Source organism: Oryctolagus cuniculus, chromosome 12 (assembly GCF_964237555.1).
Source record: "Oryctolagus cuniculus chromosome 12, mOryCun1.1, whole genome shotgun sequence".
In the NCBI taxonomy this organism is placed as follows: Eukaryota; Metazoa; Chordata; class Mammalia; order Lagomorpha; family Leporidae; genus Oryctolagus; species Oryctolagus cuniculus.
The window spans coordinates 50,802,705-50,828,663 of record NC_091443.1 but is presented as its reverse complement, the minus strand read 5'-3'; the positions used below and the strand labels follow the sequence as shown (position 1 = coordinate 50,828,663).

Below are 25,959 nucleotides of genomic sequence, written 5' to 3'. Positions count from 1 at the left end.
GAGGACATGATGATAAACACAACAGAAATGTCCCTGACCTTAGGGAGCCCACATCCTAGTGACTCCTCACTCAATATTGGCTTGCGACACTTTGGGAAGTGCTGCTTCACAGAGGTTCAGATGAGGAGTGAGGATTTTGAACACAGAATGACAAATGCAAAGATGGGGAAATTCACAATACTGTGGGAGCCTGGGCTTCTGATCTATGCTTGGGGAATGGTCAGAGGAGGGCTTTCTGGAAAAAGGGGCATGTAGAGTTAGCAAATGGGAATTTTTAGGGCGATGGGACTCTTCTGTAAGACATCAAGCCTCTATGCAGCTGTCAAAAGCCACAGAACTGAATTTAACTGTATAGAGATTTTTAAAAAATCATTCAATGCCAGGATATCATTAACACATGAATTTAGCACACGAATCTCACCATATCACAAATATATATGAAAAGGTGGCAGTGGAGAAAAAGATGAAGCCTGTAACTTTGGAAGACACTGCTGTAACTGAAGCTGTGAGCTGGAGATAAAAAGAAGTATACAGGTAGTATAGTTGCTACATTTGTTACAGATTATAGATGAATGATTCTGAAACTACACTATACCTGTGTTGAATAAATATGTAAACAAATTGTAGCTCATAGGAGGCATGATTGGGTAGTGGTAGGGAGGCTAGATGGAGATGTCGTATGGACTCCAGTTCACTTTACACACAGGTGTATGCGTATAATATAGCACACATGTAGATATCTCTAATACCTATGCAGAGATCTGTAGACATCTACATGCCGCTGTACAGTCCTGGTATCTATGTGATATGTTTGTATGCCCACACAGAGAGTTAGACCTTAACCCAGATGGGCAGTGCATATATAGGTTTGTATATGAACATATTTGCTAGCCTTGTCTGCCAACAGTGCCCAAAGGAAGGGGACACTTCATTAGCAACAAACACACTTAGTGTCTAGATCTTGGTTTTTAAATATCATTCTTCAGTAAAAGGAGACAAGGCTTCCTTAGAAAAATGGCTAATTCTTGAGCTGGGCAGGGAGCCTACAAGATGAGCCTGGAGTAACTTGAAGAGCCAGAAAGTAAGGATACGCTTAAAAGGAGGAGAAGGGGTGTCAAGAGAAGCATTTGGCTTAGTGGTTAGGATGTCAGTCAAAACACCCATCTACTGCCCGTATTGGAGAACCTGTCTCCAAGACCTGACTGTGGCTCCTGACTCCAGCTCCCTGCTAATGCAGACCCTGGGATGCAGTGGTGTTAGCTCAAGGCTCCTGCCCCTCTGTGAGGGCCTTTGTTGAGTTTCTGGCTCAGTTCACTGCCTAGCAAATAAATAAATAAAAATACATTAAAATGTATTTGAAAGGCAGAGTTACAGAGAGAGGATTAAAGACGGTGAGAGGATTAGAGAGAGTGAAGGATCTTCCATCCACTGGTTCACTCCTCAAATGGCCACAATGACCCGGGCTGGGCCAGGCTGAAGCCAGGAGCCAGGAGCCAGGAGCTTCTTCCAGGTTTCCCTTATGGGTGCAGGGGCCCAGACATTTGGGCCATCTGCTGCTGCTTCCCCAGGCACATTAATAGGGAACTGGATCAGAAGTGGAGCAGCTCAGTCTCAAACTGGCACCCACATGGGATGCCAGCATTGCAGGCGGAGGCTTAACCTGCTGCACCACAAACGCCGGCCCCTAAATAAATCATTTTAGAAGGAGGGGCCATACTAAAAGGACACAAAAGACAACCCAAAAGAATTTCCAGTGACCAAAGCAGAAACCATTTGAGCAATGTAATGAATATTGATAATAATGGAATCAAACTCCGAAGATAAAACATATATTTATAAATCTATAATGATATAAATAAATGATAGAATAAATAACCAAATGGGGAAGGAGGTGCTATCTTCCTTGCAGAAGAATTCTAGTTAATAACTGTAGAAATGAGGGACATGGAAAATCACTGTCAGAGCATTCTCAGTAAGAACGCTACAGGCAAGATCCACTGATGGGTGTGCAAATCAATAGATGCAACTCTAAGGCAAGACAGCAGACTTGCAAAGCCTTCAAGCACCTGCCCTCCAAAAACCAACTGCGAGGGTGGCTTTAGCACACTATCACACATTTTTTTTAAAAGATTTATTTTATTTTATTTCAAAGAGAGTTACAGAGGGAGGTAAAGCAGTGAGAGAGGTCTTCAATTGGCTAGTTGACTCCCCAGATGGCCACAATGGCGGGAGCCAGGAGCTTCCCCCAGGTCTCCCGTGCAGGTGCAGGGGCCAAAGGACTTGGGCCATCCTCTACTGCTTTCCCAGGCCACAGCAGAGAGAGCTGGATCGGAAGAGGAACAGCTGGGACTAGAACCGACGCCTATATAGGATGCTGGCACTTCAGGCCAGGACTTTAACCCACTGCACCACAGCGCCGGCCCCACTATCACACATTTTTGACACCCCTTCCTCCAGGAGGTGAGGCTTAATTCCTCTTGCCTTGCGTGTGCCCTGTGCCCAGCAACCTGCTTCTAACAAATAGATGATAGAGAGGGAGAAAGATGGACTTTACACCAGAGAAAGCTCACAAGCACCCCCTTATCCGAGGAGTCTGCATTCACACTCTCAGGCGAACATTCTATTGATACCCTATAGCTCTCTCCAAATCCCCAACCTCAAACGCACATCTGCGGACTTTCTGCAAAACACAAAGCCCCGAGTCTTAAAATTGCAATTTCAATTTTTGTGATGTGGAAAAACTGGGAGCAGACCCTCAAGATGACGGGAAGTAGGCAGCCAAGGGGAGGAGCTGCAGCTGTTGGCCGGAGGGCAGCCCCTCCTGAAGCTTTGAGGGCTGTGTTCTCCACACAGACCTGGGGCCAGGGCACTGGTAACTCTGCCTCCGTCCGGACATGTCCCATGCCTTGCGCTCTGGGTGTAGGTTGCACGGCAGTCACTCTCCCTGGTTTTTTCTTTTCCTCCGTCGGGGCGGTTGCTTGTCCAGGCTGGAGAATCTGCAGAAGAGACACTCCCTTTCTTCCCAGAGGCACGGGCTCAGCCCCTTCTCTGGGACTGTCGCACACGTTATGGACCGGGAGTGCTAGGAAGGGGGCCTGACGCCAGGCGGCAGCAGCCACAGGCAGGAGGAGGCGGAGGCTGCGCTGAGGCCGTGAGAACATTGGGGCAAGGTTAGAAAGAGAAATGCCCCCTACCCCCGACCCTGAGTGAGCGCCCCAGAAAATGCCCTCTCCTGCAGTTTCTCAGACCACCCCCAGAAGACTACTCCCTCCTTCCCAGAATCACCCATCATTTGACTCCAATGGCTGCCACGGCTGGTGCCAGACAGAATCAGCACCCTGACCGGGACTAGAACCGCGTGTGCCGGCGCCGCAAGGCGGAGGATCAGCCTAGTGAGCCGCGGCGCCGGCCAAGGGCCAGCAATCTTTCCCACAACATTACAGCCCATTCCTTTTCACAGGCAAGAGTGCAGACGGGAAGTAAACATTCAGGGCAGCCTTCCAATGAGGCAGCTCCACAGCCCAGAGATTGAACTTTAGACTTTCAACTAAAGGTCCTGGGATTTCTGCTCCTGTTTAGATACTACTCACTTTTTAAAGGATTTATTTGCTAGAGGCTGGCATGGCACAGCCTGCGATGTCAGCATCCCATATGAGTGCTGGTTCGTGTCCTGGCTGCTCCACTTCAGATCCAGCTCCAGCTCCCTGCTGGTGGCCTGAGAAAGCAGCAGAGGATGGCCCAAGTGTTTGGGCCCCTGACACCCATGTGGGAGACTCAGATGGAGTTCCTGGTTCCAGGCTTCAGCCTGGCCAAGTCCCATTCATTGTGGCCATTTGGGGAGTGAATCAGTGAATAGAAGAGAGACATATCAATCTTTCAGCAGCTGGTTCACTGCCCACATGACTGCAACAGCTCATGGGGCTGGGCCAGGCTGAAGCTGATGTAGGCAGGCAGATAGGATAAAATTGATTAGATTTGTGAGCTGGGAGACCACACTTTCAACACGCCCCCTGTGTGATCTCATGCCAATACCTGACCCTATCGGTATGCCTATCTGCCAATCAGGCTCTGTTACCACTCCCCTTTGGAAGTGGATAAAAGGCCTAGAGACAGTGGGCCCCTCCCTTCTTTGCTCCAGGCCTTCCAGGGCGTGTGGCCTTTGGGCTGCGCCTGCTTGGATACCTTGATAAGCTGCTGTGGCTGTTCATAACTAAATGCTTGCTTCTTGTGGCTCCTGGCCTGCTCTCTGCTTGGTACGGCCCCAACTTTGTTTCTAGACTTTTCTTTCAGACTTAGATAGAGCCCTCACTCTCCTATATATTTCTCTCACTAAATAAAATCCTTAAAACTTACCATGTGGGGCCAGTGCTGTGGTGCAGTGGGTTAAAGTCCCGGCCTGTGGCACTGGCATCCCATCTGGGCTCTGGTTCAAGTCCCAGCTGCTCCACTTCCGATCCAGGTCCCTGCTATGGCCTGGGAAGGCAGTAGAAGATGGCCCAAGTGCTTGGGTCCCTGCATCCACATGGGAGACCCAGAAGAAGCTCTTGGCTCCTGGCTTCAGATCAGCTCTGGCCGTTGTGGCCATTTGGGGAGTGAACCATTGGATGGAAGCCCTCTTTCTCTCTTTCTGGCTCTACCTCTCTCTATAACTCTGTCTTTCAAATAAGTAAAATAAATCTTTTTTTTTTTTTTTAAGAAATCACCATGTTTACCTGGTCTATTTGAGCCAGTATGCAGAATGCTTCCCTGAGTTTGTGGCAAGAACCCACACCACTTACTAATTTCAGAAATATTGATAAGCAAAATGGTTTCAAAGCCAGGAGGCAGAAGTACCATCCAGACCTCCCACATGGTGGCAGGAACCTAAGCACTTGGGCCATCATCTGCTGACATCCAGGTGCATTAGTAAGAAACTGGATTGGAAGTGCAAAGGAGCTGGAATTTGAACCAAGCATCCTAAGCAGCTGACCTACTGCCTCATAATGCCCATCCACTCTTTACTTTTTCAGGAGCAGAATGAAGGGCTCAGACTGTCCTCACAGTGCCTAAGCTCTCTTCCAATGCTACCTCTCCAGAAGCTTCTATCACCAAAGGAGACCCCCCTCTCAGAGGGGCCAGACATAACACAGGTGTCCGCGCTCTGCCCTGGGAGGGCAGAGTGGGGACGCGGAATGTGGGCCTAGTGTGCACAGAATTAGGGGCAGAGTTTGTCTCCCCTTCCTTACTCTACTCTAAGGATGCCGCTTAGCCTCAGAGAGCCTTCTTTGCCCCTTGTTGCCTCTGATGGCGGCAGGAAGGGGAAGATAGGGGGCCAAGGTCTTGGCCTGCCCTGGGCCCCGGCTGAGGAGAGGGAGCCATAGTATTCAGATTCAGTCAGGTGTTGGGACACTTACACTCTCACTTCGTAAGTGCAGAGAGATAAGCTTCAGTTCATTTTGGATGGTTTGACCTTATTTCCTCTATCCTGACATTCTAACATTTCTTAACTTAGACCCCTATTGGCTAACTGTCCATGCTTTGCTGGGTGTGGGGTTTTCCATTTTCAGGTGCATGTAGCTATACTTCACTTCCTGTTTCCATCAAGACTCCCCGTTTTTTTCTTTTCTTTTTAAAAAAGATTTAATTTATTTTATTTGAAATCAGAGTCACATAGATAGAGAGGGAGATAAAGAGAAAGAGAGAGAGAGAGAGAGATATCAATCTTCCATCTGCTGATTCACTCCCCAAATGGCCGCAATGGCCTGGGCTGGGCCATGCTGAAGCCAAGAGCCAGGAACTTTTTCCAGGTCTCCCACATGGGTGCAGGGGCCCAAGAATTTGGGCCATCCTCTATTGCTATCCCAGGCACATTAGCAGGGAGCTGGATCGGAAGTGGACCAGCCAGGATGTAGGGCATGTGTCAGTATCACAGGCAGCAGCTTAACCTGCTTAACCATAGTGCTGCCCACTCCCTCTCCCATTTTTTCTTTGAGGTGTTTGGTCAAAATGGTTTTGTCTTTTCCTTCCTTCCTTCCTTCCTTCCTTCCTTCCTTCCTTCCTTCCTTCCTTCCTTCCTTCCTTCTTTCTTTCTTTCTTTCTTTCTTTCTTTCTTTCTTTCTTTCTTTCTTTCACATTTATTTGAAAGGCAGAGTTACAGAGAGGCTGAGACAGAGAGAAAGGTCTTCCATCTTCCAGATGGCCGCAATGGCAAGAGCTGAGCTGATCTGAAGCCAAGAGCCAGGAGCATCTTCTGGGTCTCCCACTCGGGTACAGGGGCCCAAGGACCTAGGCCATCTTCTACTGCTATCCCAGGCCATAACAGAGAGCTGGATTGGAAGTGGAGCAGAACAGAGAGCTGGATTGGAAGTGGAGCAGCCGGGACTCGAACTGGCGCCCATATGGGATGCTAGTACTTCAGGCATCAGCTTTATCTGCTATGCCACAGTACTGGCCCCAGTTGTCACTATTAATTCATCATTGAGCAAAGTTTCTTTTTTAGAAAATGTCCAGTGAGAAAGGGAGAGGAAAAGAGAGAGTAATTGAGTGAGAGAGAGATTTTCCATCCACTGGTTCACTCCCTCAATGCCCTAAGTAGCTGGGGCTGGGCCAGGCCAAGGTCAGGGGCCCAGAACTTCATCCAGGTCTCCCACATGGGTGGTAGGGGCCCAAGCACCTGAACCATCATCTACTGCCTTCTCGGTGTGCATTAGCAGGAAGCTGGGTCAGAAGTGGAGGTGAGAGTTGATGTCAGGCACTCTGATTTGGGATGGGGGCCTGTCATGTGGTGGCTTAATGCACTGTACCACAATGCTCTCCCCAGTTCTGTGTCTTACAGGATTATATAAAGTGCAGGAAAAAGTGTTATTGTCTGTTAGGATTAAAAATGTAGGGAGGCTGGCATGTGGCATAGTAGACAAAGCCACCACCTGCAGTGCTGTCATCCCATATGGGTGCTGGTTCAAGTACCTAGAGCCTTGAGACCTATGGTTGGCAAGGTGTTTGCTATCTACTGATATGTGCATACCACCTCCCCCACCCCAACTTAGGGGGTTTAAAACATTTTCTGGGGCCCAGCACTGTGGCATAGTGGGTAAAACTGCCACTTTTGAGTCCCAGCTGCTCCACTTCCAATCCAGCTCTCTGCTATGGAGGCTGGGAGAGATGAGATGCCACCTCTGGTGGGGCAGCAGCAATGTCACATTGTGAGAGTACAAATATAGCCATGGGAGAATCTGTGGCCATTTTTCTCCGTCTACTACAGAAAATTAGATTTCACATGCACATCAAGTTTGCTATCTTTCCCCCTTAAAAATAAGGAGACTTGGCAACCAGCTGCTGGAGTTAAGTAACTGTTGGTTCATATAGAGGGAACAGTCTATCTCTGGCTCATCATAGTCCCTGCCTCTCTTTAAAGATAGAGAAATTGGGATTCTGAGAGCTAGGATGTCCTCTCTGGGCTGCAGATATCAGAGTTTATGCTTTGTCTAAATTAAAAACTTATTTATTTATTTGAAAGAGTGAGGGGTAGTGAGAGAGCAGGGTAGCAGGGGCCCAGGTACTTGGGCCATCTTCCGCTGCTCTCCCAGGTGCATTAGCAGGGAGCTGGATTGGCAGTGGATATCAGATACTGGCATTGCACAGTGGCTCAACCCACTGCATTAAAATTCCATCCCCAGAGCTTATGCTTTTAAACACCATATTCAACTGCTACCACCAGATGGGCTCTATGGATGGTTACATTGGAAAACCCTTGCAGGGGAATGACTGACAATGGTTGTATAAGCTCAGGCCACAGGGAAAGTGGGGTTCTTCAACTAACCAGAGACTTGGTTCAGGATTGAATAGGGACAGGGGAGGGTGGATGATCTGGAAGCTGGTCAACCAACTTAAAGCTCATTTTGGTAGCCAGTGTCGTTGGTATCTGAACTGACACAACCACAGAAGATACAGACACACTCCTGGGCCAGACAGGGAGAAGCAGGGAGTGAAGCGCATCCACCTATCCAGTCTGCTTAGAAGCTTTGTAGGCTGCCCACTGCCTCTCCGTGGGAGTCTCAGTGTGATTCTTGTTGAGAGGGCTCTGATATAAGCTGCCCACTTAGATTGTTAATGTGCCCATGTTGGTTCCTCTGTTGGAACAAAAGTATCACCTTGTGCAGGCTGTTGAGCCTGGGGGAGGCTGTGCACTTGTGTGGGCAGGAGGATCTCCAATACTCTATTTTCCATTCAACTTTCTTGTGAATCTAAAGCCACCCTAAAAATAAGGTCTATATATACCAAAAAAGGCGCTTGGGGCCTTCCCTTTGAAGATGGCTTTCAAGGTAAGTTTAGGATACTCAGGTAAGGTTGATTTTTTTTTTTTTTAACTTAGGACTTACAGCAGTCCATTTTCTCCATCATGCCTGGTACAATTATGGTGAAGAAGTTATGCAATTACTCTTTCTACTCTAGGCAAAGATAGCATTGGGGCAAGGAGGGTGATCGCTGATGTAGCCCCAGCACCTAGAACTGAGCTTGGCACACAGAGGGTGCTCAGAACCCATCGGTTGCAGGAAAGAGTTACCAGTCTATAGGACTTGATGATCTAGTGGATGGGGGAGGGGGGGGCCTTAGCATCAGAGTAGCTTTGGTTCATCACACCTTTGCTAGAGATTCCTAAAAGTGCCCCTCTGCCTACCTGTGGTGACCTTCGATCTGGAGCCCCCATGTGGCCAGCTTAGCCCCCTACCCTATCCTACCCTCAGTGGCTTCTAGGTCAATCTTCGCACGTGCCCTGCATCCACTGTACTACTGTGACCCCCTCATCCCTTCAGACCTCCAGCCTCTGGCCAGGCCCAGCAGCCACAGAGCTCTGATACGCTGATGCTGTTGGGTTTTTTGCACCCATTGCTCCAAGTGCATCAAGATCTCATGGCAGTAAATGAGGAGTGAATGTGGGTGCTCTGGTGTCCCTGGGAAGCCAGTGAGCAGATCCACAGGAGCCCAACCCTGGGCTGGTTCTAAGACGTGCTGGAAATATGCCAGGACTGAGGCAAGGCAGATACCACCGCATCTGGTGTCATGTCTGGGACAGAGGCGCTCTTTGCCAGCTCCAGCCAAGATAAACAGTCATTCTGAGTCCCGGGGATGGCGCATGTCGGAGACCAGTGCAGGGCCGAGGTGGGAGCCATACAGCCTTCTTAATAATAGGACAAAAGTGTCCTCTGTGGGCACCGGGGCATTTGTTAATAGCATGTGCACTTTCTGCTGTTAATACTGAACATTTATAAGGGCTATAGCTATTCTATTTTAAAAAATAAAACAAAACTGAAAACATGGCAAGGACTCTGGAGCAGGAAGTAGAAGCGCCCACTCGTATTCCCCGCCCACTCCGGTTTTTGAAATCCTGCCCTTTGTCTTGTTTTTCAGCCTGTTGTGGCCCTGTGCACCTCACCCCCTCTAGGAATCCAAGCAGTATCGCCTCGGTGCTTTTATCAGCCACAGGGTCTTCCACAGGAGAGTGCACCGCAACTCTGGAGAACGATCTAAGCGTAGTCCTCAGCCCTGCAATGCTGCTTCTAGGAATCTGGTCTAGAGAACACTTGCGCTAGTGTGGAACACTGAATGTTCATTATAGGATTGTTGGCCAATAGTGGGGCATTGGAGACCATCTGTTAACTTGTGGTATGACTGAAGAGAGACAGGGGCCTAGCACTTAATTTTAAGATGTTCTGGCTTTGAGGACTTGCTGGGGGAGACAAAAGGCAGTTAACATAAAGTGGCTGTGCGTGGGGCTGGTGCTGTGGCATAGCGGGTTAAGCCTCTGCCTGCAGTGCCGGCATCCCATATGGGATGCTGGCTACTCCACTTACAGTCCAGCTCTGCTATTGCCTGGGAAAGCAGTGGAAGATGGACCTAGTCCACTTGGTTAATCCTCTGCCTGAGGTGCTGGATTCTAGTCCCGGTCGCTCCTCTTCCAGTCCAGCTCTCTGCAGTGGCCCAGGAGGCGGGGGCAGTGGAGGATGGCCCAAGTGCTTGGGCTCCTCCACCTGCATGGGAGATCAGGAGAAGCACCTGGCTCCTGGCTCCCAATCGGTGCAGCATTGGCTGTGGTGGCCATTTGGGGGGTGAACCAATGGAAGGAAGACCTTTCTCTCTGTCTCTCTCTCTCTCTCTCACTGTCTATAACTCTACCTGTCAAGTAAATGGAAGAGGAAGAGGAAGAGGAGGAGGAAGAGGAGGAGGAAGAGGAGGAGGAAGAAGAAGAGGAGGAGGAAGAGGAGGAGGAAGAGGAGGAGGAGGAAGAAGAAGAAGGAGAAGGAGAAGGAGAAGGAGAAGGAGAAGGAGAAGGAGAAGGAGAAGGAGAAGGAGAAGGAGAAGGAGAAGGAGAAGGAGAAGGCGAAGGCCCAAATCCTTGGGCCCCTGCACCCTCATGGGAGACCTGGAAGAAGCTCCTGGCTCCTGGCTTCAGATTGCCCCAGCTCCGGCTGTTGTGGCCATTTGCAGAGTGAACCAACAGATGGAAGATTTCTCTCTCTATCTCTCCCTCTCTCTGTAATTCTCAAATAAATAAATAAATACATCTTTAAAAAAGGCGGCTGTGCGTTTTCTTTATAAGAAACACTTTTCTTATAAGCTTGGTTTTACAGTCTAAGAGAATTTTTTAAGATTTTATTATTTTTGTTCATTTGAAAGGCAGAGTTACAGAGAGGTTACAGAGAGAGAGACAGAGACAGAGATCTTCCATCTGCTGGTTCACTCCCCAAATGGCCGCAACAGCTGGAGTTTGGCCAATCCGAAGCCAGGAGCCAGGAGCTTCCTCTGGGTCCCCTATGTGGGTGCAGGGGCCAAAGGACCTAGGCCATCCTCTGCCACTTTCTCAAGTGGCTTAACCTGCTGCACCACAATACTGGCCCCCAAAATTTCCTCTTCGTGTGGTACGAAGAGGGTAGTACCAGTCTGTCCTGTAAACTGGACTACTGAAGCTTAAGCCAATAGGAAGGACACTCTTGACAGTAGTTCTTGAGTTCTGTTGTTTGTTTTCCTTTTCTTATTTTTTTAAGATTTATCTATTTGAAAGGTGGAGTTACAGAGGCAGAGGCAAAGAGAGAGAGGTCTTCTATTCATTGGTTCACTCTCCAAATGGCCGTAACAGCCAGAGCTGGGAGCTTCTTCTAGGTCTCCCACGTGGGTGCAGGGGCCCAAGGACTTGGGCCATCCTCTGCTGCTTTTCCAGGCACATTAGCAGGGATCTGGATTGGAAGTGGAGCAGCCGGGACTCGAATCGGTGCCCATATGGGATGCCTGCACTACAGGCAGCGGCTTTACCTGCTATGCCACAGTGCCAGCCCCTGCTTGTTTCCTTTTAAAGACAGAAGTTAGCATGGTATTCTGCATTTTGCTTTTAGTTTTTGGGAAAAAAATCAGAAAGATAAAACTCAATTGCACATTACAACTGATAAGTATCACAAGCACCCCAAAATCTAGCAAAATAGCATGATAATTTAAAAAATGATTGGGGGGCCGGTGCTGTGGTATAGCAGGTAAAGCCACCGCCTGCAATGCTGACATCCCATATGGGTGCCTGTTCGAGTCCTGGCTGCTCCACTTCTGATCAAGCTCTCTGCTATGGCCTGGGAAAGCAGTAGAAGATGGCCCAGATGCCTGGGCTCCTGCACCTGTGTGGGAGACCTGGAAGAATCTCCTGACTCCTGGCATTGAATCAGCTCAGCTCCGGCCATTGCGGCCATCTGCCTCTGCCTCTGCCTCTCTGTAACTCTGCCTTTCAAATAAATAAATAAATCTTTTAAAAAATGATTGGGGCCAGCATTGTGGCATAGTGGCATCCATATCAGAGTGCTCATTCCAGTCCTGGCTGTTCCACTTCTGATCCAGTTTCCTGCAAATACATCTTGGAAAGCAGTGGAAGATGGACCAAGCACTTGGGCCTCTGCCACCGATGTGAAAGACCAGGATGGCGTTCCAGGCTCCTGGCTTTGGACTGGTCCAGAACTGGCTTTTTCAGCTATTTGCGGTGTGAACCAGTAGAGGGAAGATCTCTTTTGCTCTCTCTGTTTGTCTCTTCACCTCTTCCTGTCAGAGGCAGGGGCTTAACCCTCTGTACCACAATTCTGGCCCCCAAAGATCTATTCTTTCAACTTCCTTCAATCATCCTTTTATTTTTTTTAAAGATTTATTTTATTTATGAAAGGCAGAGTTGGGGCCAGTGCTGTGGCACAGCAGGTTAACGCCCTGGCCTGAAGCACTGGCATCCCATATAGGTGCTGGTTCTAGTCCTGCTGCTCCTCTTCTGATCCAGCTCTCTGCTATGGCCTGGGAAAGCAGTAGAAGATGGCCCAAGTCATTGGGCCCCTGTACCTGCGTGGGAGACCCGGAAGAAGCTCCTGGCTCCTAGCTTTGGATTGGCGCAGCTCCGGCCGTTGCAGCCATCTGGGGAGGTAACCAGCGGATGGAAGACCTCTCTCTCTTTCAGCCTCTCCTCTCTCTGTGTAACTCTGACTTTCAAATAAATAAATAAACCTTAAAAAAAAAATAGAAAGGCCGAGTTACAGAGAGATTGAGGGACGGAGAGAGAGTCAGAGATCTTCCATCTGCTGGTTTACTCCTCAAATGGCTGCAATGGCCAGGACTGAGCCAGGCTGAATCCAGGAGCCAGGAGCTCTACCCCAGTGGGGGCAGGGGCCAAAGCACCTGGCATTATCTGTTGCTTTCCCAGGCACATTAGCAGGGAGCTGGATCAGAAATGGAGCAGATGACTTGAACCAATGGCTATATGGGATGCCGTTGTTGTAGGTGGTGGTCTAACTGGTTATGCCACAGCACCAGCCTCCAGTCCTCTCTTTCGAGTACCATGGTTCCTATGCAGCTCCTGACCAATTTGGGGAAGCCCTGTATTCAGTGACAATCAGAGAAGTAACTCTGAATTCCTTGGTTTTTGACCTCACCTGCTTAGTGTGCAGACAATTCTATGAACCCTAGGAGTATACTTATGAATTGATGACAGCCCTCTAGAAATGAAGGCTGCTTGGGGACTGTGGTAAAGTCAGGATAAACCTGTCTCCCCTCAGGGTTCCTCCCACACAAAGGTCCCAAGCAGGACTCCCTTGGTCGCAGGGCTTCCCAGTCCTAGGTGGGTGTAAGGCAGCCACAAAACTCACCAAAGACCAGAGTAATGGAAAGGGTTTATTGGTGGGGAAACCTGACAGACCAGAGGGAAGGGCGAAGAAGGAAAAGGGAGGAGAGCCTAAGAGAGAGATTGAGAGAGAGAGAGATTGAGAGAGAGAGAGAGATCAAGAGTTAGAAGACAGAGGGCTGGCGCCGGGTCTCACTAGGCTAATCCTCCGCCTTGCGGCGCTGGCACACCCGGTTCTAGTCCCGGTTGGGGCACTGGATTCTGTCCCGGTTGCTCCTCTTCCAGTCCAGCTCTCTGCTGTGGCCCGGAAGGCAGTGGAGGATGGCCCAAGTACTTGGGCCCTGCACCCCATTGGGAGACCAGGATAAGTACCTGGCTCCTGCCATCGGATCAGCGTGGTGCACCGGCCGCAGCGCGCCAGCCGCGGCGGCCATTGGAGGGTGAACCAACAGCAAAACGAAGACCTTTCTCTCTGTCTCTCTCTCTCACTGTCCACTCTGCCTGTCCAAAAAAAAAAAAAAAAAAAAAAAAAAAAAAAAGTTAGAAGACAGAGAGAGAGCCACGTGTTCAGGAATAGGTCCTCTTAAAACTTTGCTGGGGGTGGGGGTGGGCAAGGAAGTAGGAGCAGCGAGTCCCATTAGGGTAGGAGTGGAGCCGACACTGGTGGTTGGGCCATGGGGTCACCTGGCTTCCAGCCATGGCTCTTGGGGCTAGAGCCAAGGATGGTGTGTCTAGGGTGTAGATTGTGCCATAGGTAAGACTGTGCCATTTTACTAACACTGGGTATTTTTTTTTAAGGTTTATTTATTTATTTGAAAGGCAGAGTTACAGAGAGGCAGAGGCAGAGAGAGAGAGAGAGAGAGAGAGAGAGAGAGATGTATCTTCCATCCACTGGTTTACTCCCCAAATGGCTGCAATGGCTAGAGGTGGGTCAATCTGAAGCCAGGAGCTTCTTCCAGATCTCCCACATGGGTGCAGGTGTCCAAGCACTTGGGCCATCTTCCACCGCTTTCCCAGGCTCATTATCAGGGAGCTGGATCGGAAGTGGAGCAGCCAGGAAGGACTAGAACTGGCTTCACCCACTCTGCCATAACACCTGTCCCTGGGCTGGGTCTTTGAGTGACAGGCCTGCCTCTCCCTCTGGAGTCTCAGAGGAATAAGGAGCTATTACTCTCCCGAGCTCACAATGCAGGGCCCTGCTTCGATCAAAACGCACTTTCCTCTTGGAAGCTTCTCCTTTCTCAGCAAACACCTGGCAGGGTGTGCTACCCTGCTGCCAGACGCGCCTAGACAGATCTCCTTCTCCTTACACTTGAACGGGGGTCACTCCTTACACTTGAACGGGGGTCAAGGCTGGGGATGTAGATCTGGGCCAGCTGTAGAAGACCTCCAACACAATCAAACATGTTTTAATTCTGAGGAATCCCTGCAGGTGCTGGAGCTGGGGAGAGCTCTCCTGGCGGCGGTCCCAGTGCCCGTGTTCTCGATCTCCCTTTAGATGGAACAGCTCCTCACTGGAGGCCCACCCATGCTCTCTCCACCTTTGTGTCTTTCCAGGAGAGCACACTGTTTTCTTCTTTCCTCCCCCAGTCCATGAGGGCAGGGGGATACCCATCTGATTCGATGCTCTCTGTCCAGGGCCTGGCTCTTGGTGGATACTCAATAAAACCGGGCTCTCTGGCCAAATCTACTACATCCAGGCTGGAGGCAGGAGGTCAGGGATGGTCAGCAGAAAATATGAAGAAAGAAGGAGGGCTCTCTGGGAAGTAAGCTTCCACAGAGACAAGAGACAAGGAGGAGACAAAATCTGGGAGGGGAAAGGCCGGCGCCGCGGCTCACTAGGCTAATCCTCTGCCTAGCGGCGCCGGCACACCGGGTTCTAGTCCCGGTCGGGGCGCCGGATTCTGTCCTGGTTGCCCCTCTTCCAGGCCAGCTCTCTGCTGTGGCCTGGAAGTGCAGTGGAGGATGGCCCAAGTGCTTGGGCCCTGCACCCCATGGGAGACCAGAGAAGCACCTGGCTCCTGCCATCGGATCAGCGCTGTGCGCCGGCCGCAGCGCGCCGGCCACGGCGGCCATTGGAGGGTGAACCAATGGCAAAGGAAGACCTTTCTCTCTGTCTCTCTCTCTCACTGTCCACTCTGCCTGTCAAAAAAAAAAAAAAAAAAAAAAAAAATCTGGGAGGGGGAATTGATATGCACTAGCTGTCTACTCCAGGCGAAGCATTGGGTCAAAGGCTTCACTTTGTGGGGTCTGATGTGATTTCCAACATTTGTGTAGATAATAATACCATTATCACCCCTATTTTTTTTTCTTTGAAAGGCAGAGAGACAAAGGGAGAGGGAGAGCAAAAGTGAGAGAAAGACAGACAAAACGATGTATACACTCTAAGTGCCCACACCAGCTGAGGCTGGGTCAGGCTGAAGCCAGGAGTTGAAAAGCTCAATCTCGGGGCTGGCGCCCTGGCTCACTTGGTTAATCCTCTGCCTGGGGCACTGGCATCCCATATGGGCGCCGGGTTCTAGTCCCGGTTGCTCCTCTTCCAGTCCAGCTCTCTGCTGTAGCCTGAGAAGGCAGTGGAGAATGGCCCAAGTGTTTGGGCGCTTGCACCCCCATGGAGACCAAGAAGAAGCACCCGGCTCCTGGCTTCAGATCGGCGCAGCACTGGCTATAGCGGCCATTTGCCATTTGGGGGGGGGTTGTGAACCAACAGAAGGAAGACCTTTCTCTCTGTCTCTCTTTCACTGTCCACTCTGCCTGTCAAATAAATAAATAAAAAAGAAAAGCTCAATCTTGGTCTTCCACATGGGGTAGGGGGACTCACCTGCAGCCTTCAGGCAGGAAGCTGGAATCAGGGAGCAGGGTCTGGACTCGAATCAAGGCACTTGGATAAGGGATGTAGATGTTCCAAACAACTTAACCGTACATTAAATGCCTGCCTCTGTTATCAACATGCTTATGCACTACGGAACAGAAGGAGGTTGTGTAAGTTCCTGACTCCTAAACCGGCCCTCCTCTCATCTTCCTCGTGGCCTCTTCCAACACAGGGTTAAGCCAGAGTCCCCAGTCAGTTGGCAGAGGGGGACAAGAGCTGAGCATCCATTAGAGGCGTGGGGAGCAGGGCTGTGGGTGGCTCTTACCTGGCCTGAGAGGAGAGCCAGAAGTACAGTGAAGCCGAAGCCTTCGGTGAAGGGCGAGCACTTAGGGGCAGGCAGAGGGGGGACAAGGGGTCCCCCTGAGCCTTCTGCTTCAAGGTGCTCTGGAGTGGCAGGCCAGGGGCCAGGCAGGGTGCAGCAGAAGGCTTTGGAGCCAGAGTGAACACAGGTCAACTTTTTCCTTTTCTGGATTCCAACCAAAGAGTGGGGGTGGGGTGTGATGGGCTGAGTCCAGGAGAGACTAGGAATGGCTGGAGCTCCTGGCAGCCGCCCAGACCCCCAAGTAGGCCCCTTCCTGGCACTGGGGCCCTCCTGGCCCCTGGCCTGCACACAAACACATACCGTGGCCCTGTACCCAATGTTCCAGGGCGGGCCCAACTTAAAATCTGAGGCCCTCCGTCCCCGCGGGCAGGCTCGTGCGGGTCAGACTGTGGTCCAGGTTCTGAGGCCTGGGACGCAGACGCCACCTCCACCCGAGCCAGGTTCCGTTCAGGCTGATGGAGCAAGAACAAAAGCTTTAGCTCTGCTTTTCGCTTCCTTGCCTACATGACCCAGCAGATCCCAACCTCCCCACCCCGTTGAGAAACTTCCCTCCCCCCTGCATTTTTTCCTCAAAACCAGCTCAACCCCGCCCAAGGTTTGAAAGAGCCCGCGCAAAGCAACGGAGCCCCGCCTCACGCCGGCCCACCCGGGCCCGAATGCCGCCCTGGCTATATAAGCCCCTGGTCGGTGTGTAGGCGAGGGGGGCTCGCAGAACTTCTCAGGTCTGTCTCCAGTTGATGAGCCTGTTCTGCCTGATGAGTTCCTGGTCTTGTCTCCTCCAGGTCTTGTTCCTATGCTCTAACACAGGCCGCAGGGCTGTATAAGGCGTCTTGGGGGTGAGGGTGCCTCCGGGGCAGGGCAGGGGCCTTGAAAGTGGCCCCCCAGGTCGCGTCCAGTTCCAACCCCGCAGGCTGCCGGCTGGCTGTCACTCAAAGTCCATCCCTCCTCTCTGCGCATAGCACACACACTCGCTGAGAAAGGGCTTCCCTCCACAGCGCCAGGCTGAAAACTCTGGCAGCTCTCCCCTGCGCTCTCTAGCCCTGGGGGGCTTCAGGAGGGCCTGGGCTGCCCGCCAGCCCCTGGCGGTCCCGAGACTTGGGTGGGGGCTGGGGCGCCGCTGCCTTGACCTTTTCCTTCCTGCCTGCTCTCCAGCCCGGGGCTTCCTGAGGCCCGGGCCTCCGCGGGCTCCCACCCTGCGCTTAACCCTTTCCTCCGAGGGCGGCAGCGGCTGGGAGGCGGGGAGCGAGGCGGGGCGGAGAAAGCCCTGTCCCAAATCTCCCGAAAAGAGTCTCCCCGCCCCCAAAGCAATTCTCCCTTCCAACAGGGGAAGGGGAACGTGGAAGGAAATTCACTTTGACCTCTGGGTTCTGGCTCCTGGCCCAACACTTGTGGAAGGCAGCGGTCTCCGGGACCCTCCCGCTCCCTCCTCTTCTCCTGGTCCCCCCCTCCGCCCCCCGCCCCTTCAAGCGCCCCCGGCAGACGCGGGACGAGTCTGTCCAGGAGGGGCTGGCGGAGCGGTGGAGGGGGCAGGCTGGGGGCGGAGGGAAGGGCGGCGGGAGCCCGGTCGGTCCCACCCCCAGTTACAGCCCCCGACAGGAAGAGTTCGTCGCGGCAGCCGCTGCCGAAAGCAACGGAGCTGGGGAGGGCGGGCGCCTGTGCACGGCGGGTGGGTAGAAGCCACCAGGCAGGAGGCCACGGCTGGGGGCGCGCCGCGGGGAAGAGGGGGCGTGGCTTGGGCTGCGGGGCCCGGGGCTGGGGGCCCACGGCGTGGGGACCTGGGTGACACTGTCGTCTCCCTCAGTCTCCCTCCTTCCAGAGGCAGCCATGCTCTTGTCTGGGGGCGACCCCCCGGCGCAGGAATGGTTCATGGTGCAGACAAAATCCAAGCCTCGGGTGCAGCGGCAGCGCCTGCAAGTGCAGCGCATCTTCAGGGTCAAGCTGAACGCCTTCCAGAGCCGCCCGGACACCCCCTACTTCTGGCTGCAGCTCGAGGGGCCCCGGGAGAACACGGGCAAAGCCAAGGTAAACAGCTTCATTCTCCCCACCCCTCCCTCCCAGCCAGACCCCCCCTCCCCCCACTGCTCCTGCCCCGGGGAGACCGTGGTCCCTAGCGGTCCCGACCCGACTTCGGCAGTTCCTCCCGCCTCTCCAGACCCGCAGTCCTGGCTTCGTCCCTCCCTCCCCACCCCCCTCCCCTCTGGCTCCCACTTTCTCTTCTGCCCCACCCCTCTCTTGCGTGTCATTTCTGCCCCTCGAGGGCGCCGCCTCGGTGTGAGTGTCGCTCCGCACCCCTCGCTGGCCAGGCCCCAGCATCCACAGCCTGGCTTTTCTGTGTGGCGAGCAACTTGGGACCCTGCACTTCTGCGCTCTCTTTGTTCTCCAACCAAAGCCTGGGGGGAGGCCTGGGTCCTTCTGCCCCCTTTAAGTCTCCTTCTATCCCGGGCTATCCCTTGCAGCCTCTGTGGGCTAGGGCTGGAGGGGTCCTGAGCCACACTTCTAGAGAGATGCTGGCATTCACGGGTCAGGCGTTGGGGACCACAGAGAGTGAGGGGGCCAGGTCAGGTAGGTGGGGGGTGGGAGGTCTTGGACCGTAGCCAGGGCTCTGGGCTCCCCACCACACTCTCTGGATATCTCTTGCAGGGCCTCAGGGTGGGGTGCAGCTGCTTTGGAGGGTGCCAGGCCTGTGGGATGGGTGGGAATCTGGGAGGAAGGCTGTGAACCTTTCCATGAAAGGGCCTGCTCTGTGAGCTGGGCGCTGGACAGGCCAGGTCAAAGTTCGCCTCCTCCAAGCTCCTCTCCCTGGGATTGTCAGGTACATGCACCCCCCCACACCAGTCACGGCCAAGGGTCTCCCTCTTCCCTTAGAGCCCCTTATCTTATCTCTTCCTGGGTAGGAAGGAATGCTATGTCTTCCCTTTGCCCGACCACCTTCTTGCCAACACACATACCTTCCGCCAGAGCTGAGTCTAAACCAGTATCCCAGTTGGTCAAGGCCATGGGTGGGGGAGGTCCAGAGCGTAGCCAGCAGCCTGGCAGGCGAGCTTGGGAAGTTCCTCCCTCGGCCCCTCTGTTGAGGTGCTGCGTCAGCAATTTCTCCAAGTCCAGCAGAGGTGCTGGGGGAGGGGAGAGGTGCCTGTGCAAGGAACAGATGTGCAGGCGCCTGCGAGAGGAAAACGGTCCAGAAGTTAGGAGACGGTGGGTTCACAAGAGAAGCCTTGTGGATTCTTTGGGTTCTTAATTTTTTTTTTTGTTGCTAAAAAACACAGCAGCTCACCCTTTTAAGGGGCTAGCTCCTTGCTCAAATCCTGGATCAGCTTCTCCAGGCCTCTCTGCTGCAGCCCCACCAGTGGCTGCCACAAGGCTTTTTCTCTGAGCCAGGGCTCCTCACATGCCAGCTCCCACCCTAAGCCCTGCTAATGTAACCAGTGGCTCCTCCTGTCCCCGTCTCCATCTCCCCATTTCCCTTGCTGGGTAACTCCCACCCTTCCTGAACAGAATGAACAGAAAGTATAGATTGTTGGGGGTTTGGAGCAGGACAGGAAAGGTGGAGAGAATAGGGTTTTGTCCCAGGAGTTAGGAGGTCTGGGTTTGATGTCACCAAGTTACAGCGGGGATAAGAGGGGTGTAGTGGGCAGAGTTACAGCCTGGGGTTTGCAACCTTCTAATTAGTGCCCTGGATCAAAAAACTTCCCCTCTCTTGAGCCTATTTCCTCATTGGTAAGACAGAATATAACAATACCGACTTCAAGGAGGGGTGTGAGAGGCACCTGAGATACTTTTACAAAATGCACAGAGCTACGGAGTGTAGATGTCAGGTGTTATGAACTGGCTATGTAACTTTGAGACAGTCTCCCCTCTCCTTGTGGTTAAAGTGAGTGGCTTGAATTAAATACTCTGAGGTCCTGCAATCTGATAGGAACATTTCCAAAGGTAAGGCTGCCTGCCTAGTGGTTTCCACGTGGAGATGGTGTGGCCCACCCCAATCTTGGTTGTCGGGTGTCGGGACAAGGAATCACACGCTCTGATAATAATGGGCTATTATATATAGCCTGGTGGCAGAGAGGACGCTGTGAGGCGACAGGCTGCAGGATGGCGGAGGGTGAGGGTGCGGTGGCTGGTTTGGGTGTAAGAGGTGAAGGGGTCAGGACACATACAGGTTCATCTGGAGAAGGGCCTGGTGATTTTTGTATTATGTGCAGTTGGTTTTCCAGGAAAATCTCTGTGGAGCTCAACAATACCTTTAACTTGTCGAAGACATTGCTGTAAATCACAATCCTGGGTAGCCAAACAGATGCTGGGGAGGCCTGGCCTCTCAGAGGTGGAATCAGCCTCTGGAGAGGAGGTTTTAATAATGGTCAGGGATGGCCAGTGCCGTGGCTCACTAGGCTAATCCTTCGCCAGTGGCGCCGGCACCCTGGGTTCTAGTCCCGGTTGGGGCACTGGATTCTGTCCCGGTTGCCCCTCTTCCAGGCCAGCTCTCTGCTGTGGCCCGGGAAGGCAGTGGAGGATGGCCCAAGTACTTGGGCCCTGCACCCGCATGGGAGACCAGGAGGAAGCACCTGGCTCCTGCCTTCGGATCAGCGCAGCACGCCGGCCATTTGGGGGGTGAACCAACAGAAGGAAGACCTTTCTCTCTGTCTCTCTCTCTCACTGTCTAACTCTGCCTGTCAAAAATAAATAAATAAATAATGGTCAGGGACAAGCCCCGCTCAGCCCCTCTGCCCTCCTCCGCAGCTCTGCGAGGCTGGGCAGCAGGGAGGAGAGGGCATGTGCTTGTCTCTTCCTCTCTAGGGATGGGGAGAGAGGTGATGGGAGCCCACAGACGGTGGCTTCTGGAGAGGAGGGTCAGGAACTCTGGGACAGGGTGTGCCTTGGCTCTCAGGTGGAGGTTCACCTGCCCCTTTGCCACAGTAACTCAGAGCAGCACCACGGAAGTTGGCTGTGGTCAGGAAAGTGTTTCCTGCCTGTTAGAATTCTGTTACCTATGCAAGGCCATGCAGGAATCGGTCATGGTGGGAGTGCTTATGCCATGGGAAATGGGCAGATGCCACAAATCAGGACGGCCCCCAGCCAGGGACCAGTCAGCCCTCCTCGTGGTGCTGGGGATGCCTAACACTGCTTTTCCTTTTTAAAAAATATTTTACTTATTTATTTGAAAGACGGAGTGACAGACAGAGAAAGACAGAGAGAGAAAGCTCCTCCATCTGTTGGTTCACTCCCCAAATGGCTGCAACAGCCGGGGCTGGACCAGTCCAAAGCCAGGAGCCAGGAGCTTCTTCTGGTGCAGGGGCCCAAGCATTTGGGCCATCTCCCACTGCTTTCCCACATCAGAGAGCTGAATTAGAAGAGGAGCAGCCGGGACTTGAACCGGCTCCCATACGGGATGCCAGCACCGCAGGCGGTGGCTTTATCCACTTTGCCACAGCGTCGGCTCCGACTTATCTCCCCTACAATGCTGCTCCTTCTTGCTTTCCAGTTTAGTTTTGTTTCACTTGTCTGTTCAGTCAGCATTCGGTACTTGCCTCATTGTGCCATGCACACACTGGTCACATGTAAGCGAGGAAGTATGCTGTGATTTCTTTTTTGCTTTTTGTTTTCACTGAGGTTAAAGAACTTCCTGTTTTTCAGTTTGTTTGGTTTTCTTTGTGCCTATTACTAACACTTACATCTCCCAGGAGTTTCTCAGTAGAATTTTTCTTTCTTTCATTTTTTTTAAAAAATTATTTATTTTAAAAATTTATCTGAAAGTTAGGGTTATAGAGAGAGAGAGAGAAAGAGAAGGAGGGATAGAGAGACCTACCATCCTGGTGCACTCCCCAAATGGCCACAATGGCCAGGGCTAAACCAGGCTGAAGCCAGGAACCAGGAGCTTCTTTTGGATCTCCCATGTGGGTGCAGGGGTCCAAGCACTTGGGTCATCCTGTGCTGCTTTCCCAGGTGCATCAGCTGGGAGCTGGATCAGAAGTGGAACAGCCGGGACTTGAATCAATGCCCATTTAGGGTCCTGGCATTGCAGGTGGAGGCTTCACCCATTATGTCACAACAGCACCCTCAGTACAATTTTCTAGAAGCTCAGTCTACCAGTTCAAGAGATTCCTTCTTTTTTTTTTTTTTTTTTTTTAAGATTTATTTATTTATTTGAAAGGCAGACTTACAAAGAGGCAGAGGCAGAGAGAGAGGTTTTCCATCTGTTGCTCACTCCCCAAATGGCTGCAACTCCTGGAGTTGGGCCAATCCAAAGCCAGGAGCCTGGAGCTTCTTGGTCTCCCATGTGGGTGCAGGGGCCCAAGGACTTGGTCCATTTTCTGCTGCTTTCCCAAGCCACAGCAGAAAGCTGGACTGGAAATGGAGTGGCCGGGACTAGAACTGGCACTCACATGGGATGCTGGTACTATAGACCACAGCTTTACCCACTATGCCACAGGGCTGGCCCCTCAAGATATTCTTTCTGTCTCAGTTTTTTTCCCTGCCGTGGAGACATCTTTCCTTCTGTCTGGTCAGTTGCTTTCCAGGCCAGCAACCTGTCGTCCTGAGACTTCAGTTTGCTGGCACCCTTGGCATCACACTGCCTTTTCCTTTGTTAAATACCTTGTTTCCTGGACCACATGGCTTTTTCTTTCTCAGGTTGGTAGAATATATCCATCAGTGGTGTCATCAAGCTAAAAACGGTGCAGTAGCAAAGGGTGCACAGACACCTGCTTTCAGTGTGCTGTCTGGATTGTATCCTCCTGTCCTGCGATGACAGTTGTCATGCTAAAACTGCCTGGTGTGGCGCCAGTGGCCAGTAAGGATTTGTTCACTGGATGAGTGAATTCTGAGCTTTCACTTCAGTGTCAGCCTGGAGATTGTTTTTGCTTCTGTTCTATGCTCAATCTTCTTTCTAAGTTTTCTTCCTTGATGTGCTGGAAAATTTTTCTCCATCAGTGCCCTGGTTTGAGTGTCCCCTCTAAAACTCATTGCCTTTGTAATAGTGATCAAAAGTGATTAAGTCATGAGGGCTTTGCCCTCCTAAGTACACTGAGGCTGTTATTGGAGAATGAGGTTCCAGTAGAGATCACGGGAATGGGTTGGCTACAAGTGTGGGCCCCTCGTGCCAGCTCTCTGGTCTCACGTGCCCTCGTGCCCTCCCAAGCCTTGCTCTCATGCTCTTGGACTTCCCAGCCAAATACATCTCTCATCAATGTAGAGGACAAGTCTGAGGTGTGCTGTTATGCTGCAGAAAACAGACTAAGACAAATGTTTCCCGAGAAAGATTTTGTAGGCGAGAAATGGCTGTGTGTGAGAAGGTCACTTGATTGATCGATAGTGTAGCTGTTGAATTATGGATGGGAGATTATTTTCAGAAGTGGGAGGACATGGACAGCTTGCTCTGCAGGAGCTTGAAGCCTGAAGCTATACCCTGGCCCGTGGTAGAGATCCTGCTTCTGTCTGGAGGTTTGCAGTGTCCCCGAGTGTTCTGAGCTCTCCCCGTGCAGCTCCTGTGTGCGTCTCTGTGTGCATCCACTGTTGGTCACCTCTGATGGACGCAGCCGGCCCTTCTGTCGGGCCGTTCATGGTCTGCAGGGAATCTGGGGACTGTTTTGTGGGTGATTTTTTCTTTTTTTGACAGGTGGAGTGGACAGTGAGAGAGAGAGACAGAGAGAAAGGTCTTCCTTTGCCGTTGGTTCATCCTCCAATGGCCGCCGCGGTCGGCGCGCTGCGGCTGGCGCACCGTGCTGATCCGAAAGCAGGAGCCAGGAGCCAGGTGCTTCTCCTGGTCTCCCATGGGGTGCAGGGCCCAAGCACTTGGGCCATCCTCCACTTCACTTCCAGGCCATAGCAGAGAGCTGGCCTGGAAGAGGGGCAACTGGGACAGAATCCGGCGCCCCGACCGGGACTAGAACCTGGTATGCCGGCACCACAAGGCGGAGGATTAGCCTAGTGAGCCGCGGCGCCGGCCTGTGGGTGATTTTCTCCCCTGTGCTTTCTCTGTCTTCTCTTTTTTTTCTTAAGATTTATTTATTTATTTGAAAATCAGAGTTACACAGAGAGAAGGAGAGGCAGAGAGAGAGAGAGAGAGAGAGAGGTCTTCCATCAGCTGGTTCACTCCTCAGATGACCACAATGGCCAGAGCTGAGCTGATCTGAAGCCAGGAGCCAGGAGCTTCTTCCAGGTCTCCCACGTGGGTGCAGGGGTCTGAGGACTTGGGCCATCTTCTACTGCTTTCCCAGGCCACAGCAGAGAGCTGGATCAGAAGTGGAGCAGCCAGGATTCGAACCAGTGCCCATATGGGATGCAGCTGCTTTACCCACGATGTCACAGCACCAGCCCTGCATTTTCTCTTTCTTGAACTCCTATTCAAACACTGAGTGTTTCCTATTTGTTTTCTTCTATTTTGCTTTTACGTTTAATTTTTCTTTTCTTTTTAATGAGTGACTAATTCATTTGAAAGGCGGTGGCAGGGGGTGGAGTAAGTGAGAGAGAGATAGAGAGAGAGAGGTATCTTCCATCTGTTGGTTCATTCCCTAAATGCCTGTAACAGCCAGGGCTTGTCTAGGCTGAATCTTGGAGCCAGGAACTCCATCCCCATTTCCCTTGTGGGTGGCAGCGGCCCAAATACTTGGGCCATCATCTGTTGTTTTCCCGAGCACATTAGCAGGAAGCTAGATTGGAAGGAATGCAGCCAGGACTCAGACATGGGATGCCAGCGTCACGGGCAGTGGCTTAACCCGCTGGAACACAATGCTGGCAACTTTGCTCTGCTTGTTGAAGGCTTCCTCAACGTTGTCTTCCAGCCTTTTTCTCGGATCTTTCAAGAAATATTTATGCCATCATATTTGTAATGGCTAGAAGTCATTTACATTCTCTCCTCTGAAAAAAGCAACACTGTATTATCTCTCTCTCTCTCTCTCTCTCTCTCTCTCTCTCTCTCTCTTTTCCCCAAAGATTTATTTATTTGAGAAGCAGAGGTCAAGGCAGAGGCAGAGCTACAGATGAAAGAGGAGAGGTCTTTTATCTGTTGTTTCACTCCCCAGATGGCCACAATGGCTAGAGCTGGGTTGATCTGAAGCCAGGAGCCTGGAGCTTCTTCCGAGGCTCTCACTTGGGTGCAGGGGCCCAAGGAATTGGGCCATTTTCTGCTGTTTTCCTAGGCACATTAGCAGGGAGCTGGATCGGAAGTGGAGCAGCCGACACTGATATGGGATGGCGGCACTGCAGGCGGTGGCTCTACCGGCCCCACCCTATTCTCTGAGTGTGTGCCATGTGCTGTTATCTAGCTGAGGAGAGTGATGATAGTCAACATTTTGGCATTTCCTTCCCCCTACCTACTTTCTCCTCTTTCCATTACCTTTTTTCCCAGTGTGTTATGGCCGCTGTGTTTCGCAGGCGCAGTTTTTCTCATATTTCTGGTAACCCTTGTATAAATACGGGTGAGGGACAAACAGCTGATTGGGGCTGGTGCTATGGGGGAGCGTGGTGTTAACAGAGATTTGAGAACACTGTCTGCTAGGGACATATTTTTTTTTTTTTCATTAAATTTTTTTTTATTTTTTTAAATTTTATTTAAGTCATGCAACTTTCATGTATTTCATATATACAGATTTAGGAACATGGTGACCTCCCCCCTACCAATGCTTCAACCCATCCTCCTCCCTCTCACATTCCCCACTCTTA

At 51.8% G+C, this 25,959-nt stretch overlaps 1 protein-coding gene and 1 long non-coding RNA gene across 4 annotated transcripts in view; one reads left to right on the top strand and one right to left on the bottom strand.

Moving 5' to 3' along the window:
- Nucleotides 1-2,169: 2,169 nt before the first annotated feature.
- LOC138844641 (uncharacterized) lies at nucleotides 2,170-19,714 on the bottom strand. 3 transcript variants are annotated; one of them, XR_011380787.1, is made up of 5 exons: nucleotides 19,580-19,714; nucleotides 19,254-19,465; nucleotides 15,933-18,213; nucleotides 2,856-2,996; nucleotides 2,170-2,323 (listed from the first exon to the last, which is right to left on the bottom strand). It is a non-coding gene; the product is annotated as an uncharacterized lncRNA (long non-coding RNA). The 3 variants fall into 3 exon arrangements; XR_011380788.1 differs by having other exon boundaries at nucleotides 2,170-2,996; nucleotides 15,933-16,071; nucleotides 16,249-18,213; XR_011380786.1 differs by having other exon boundaries at nucleotides 2,170-2,996.
- The window catches only part of NYNRIN (NYN domain and retroviral integrase containing), a 23,611-nt gene continuing 15,491 nt past the window's right edge, over nucleotides 17,840-25,959 (top strand). The window contains exons 1-2 of the mRNA XM_051822129.2: nucleotides 17,840-17,971; nucleotides 18,107-18,327. Of these exons, the coding sequence (XP_051678089.2) occupies nucleotides 18,130-18,327 (198 nt within the window). The 5' untranslated portion in view covers nucleotides 17,840-17,971; nucleotides 18,107-18,129. The remainder of the gene's footprint in view (nucleotides 17,972-18,106; nucleotides 18,328-25,959) is intronic.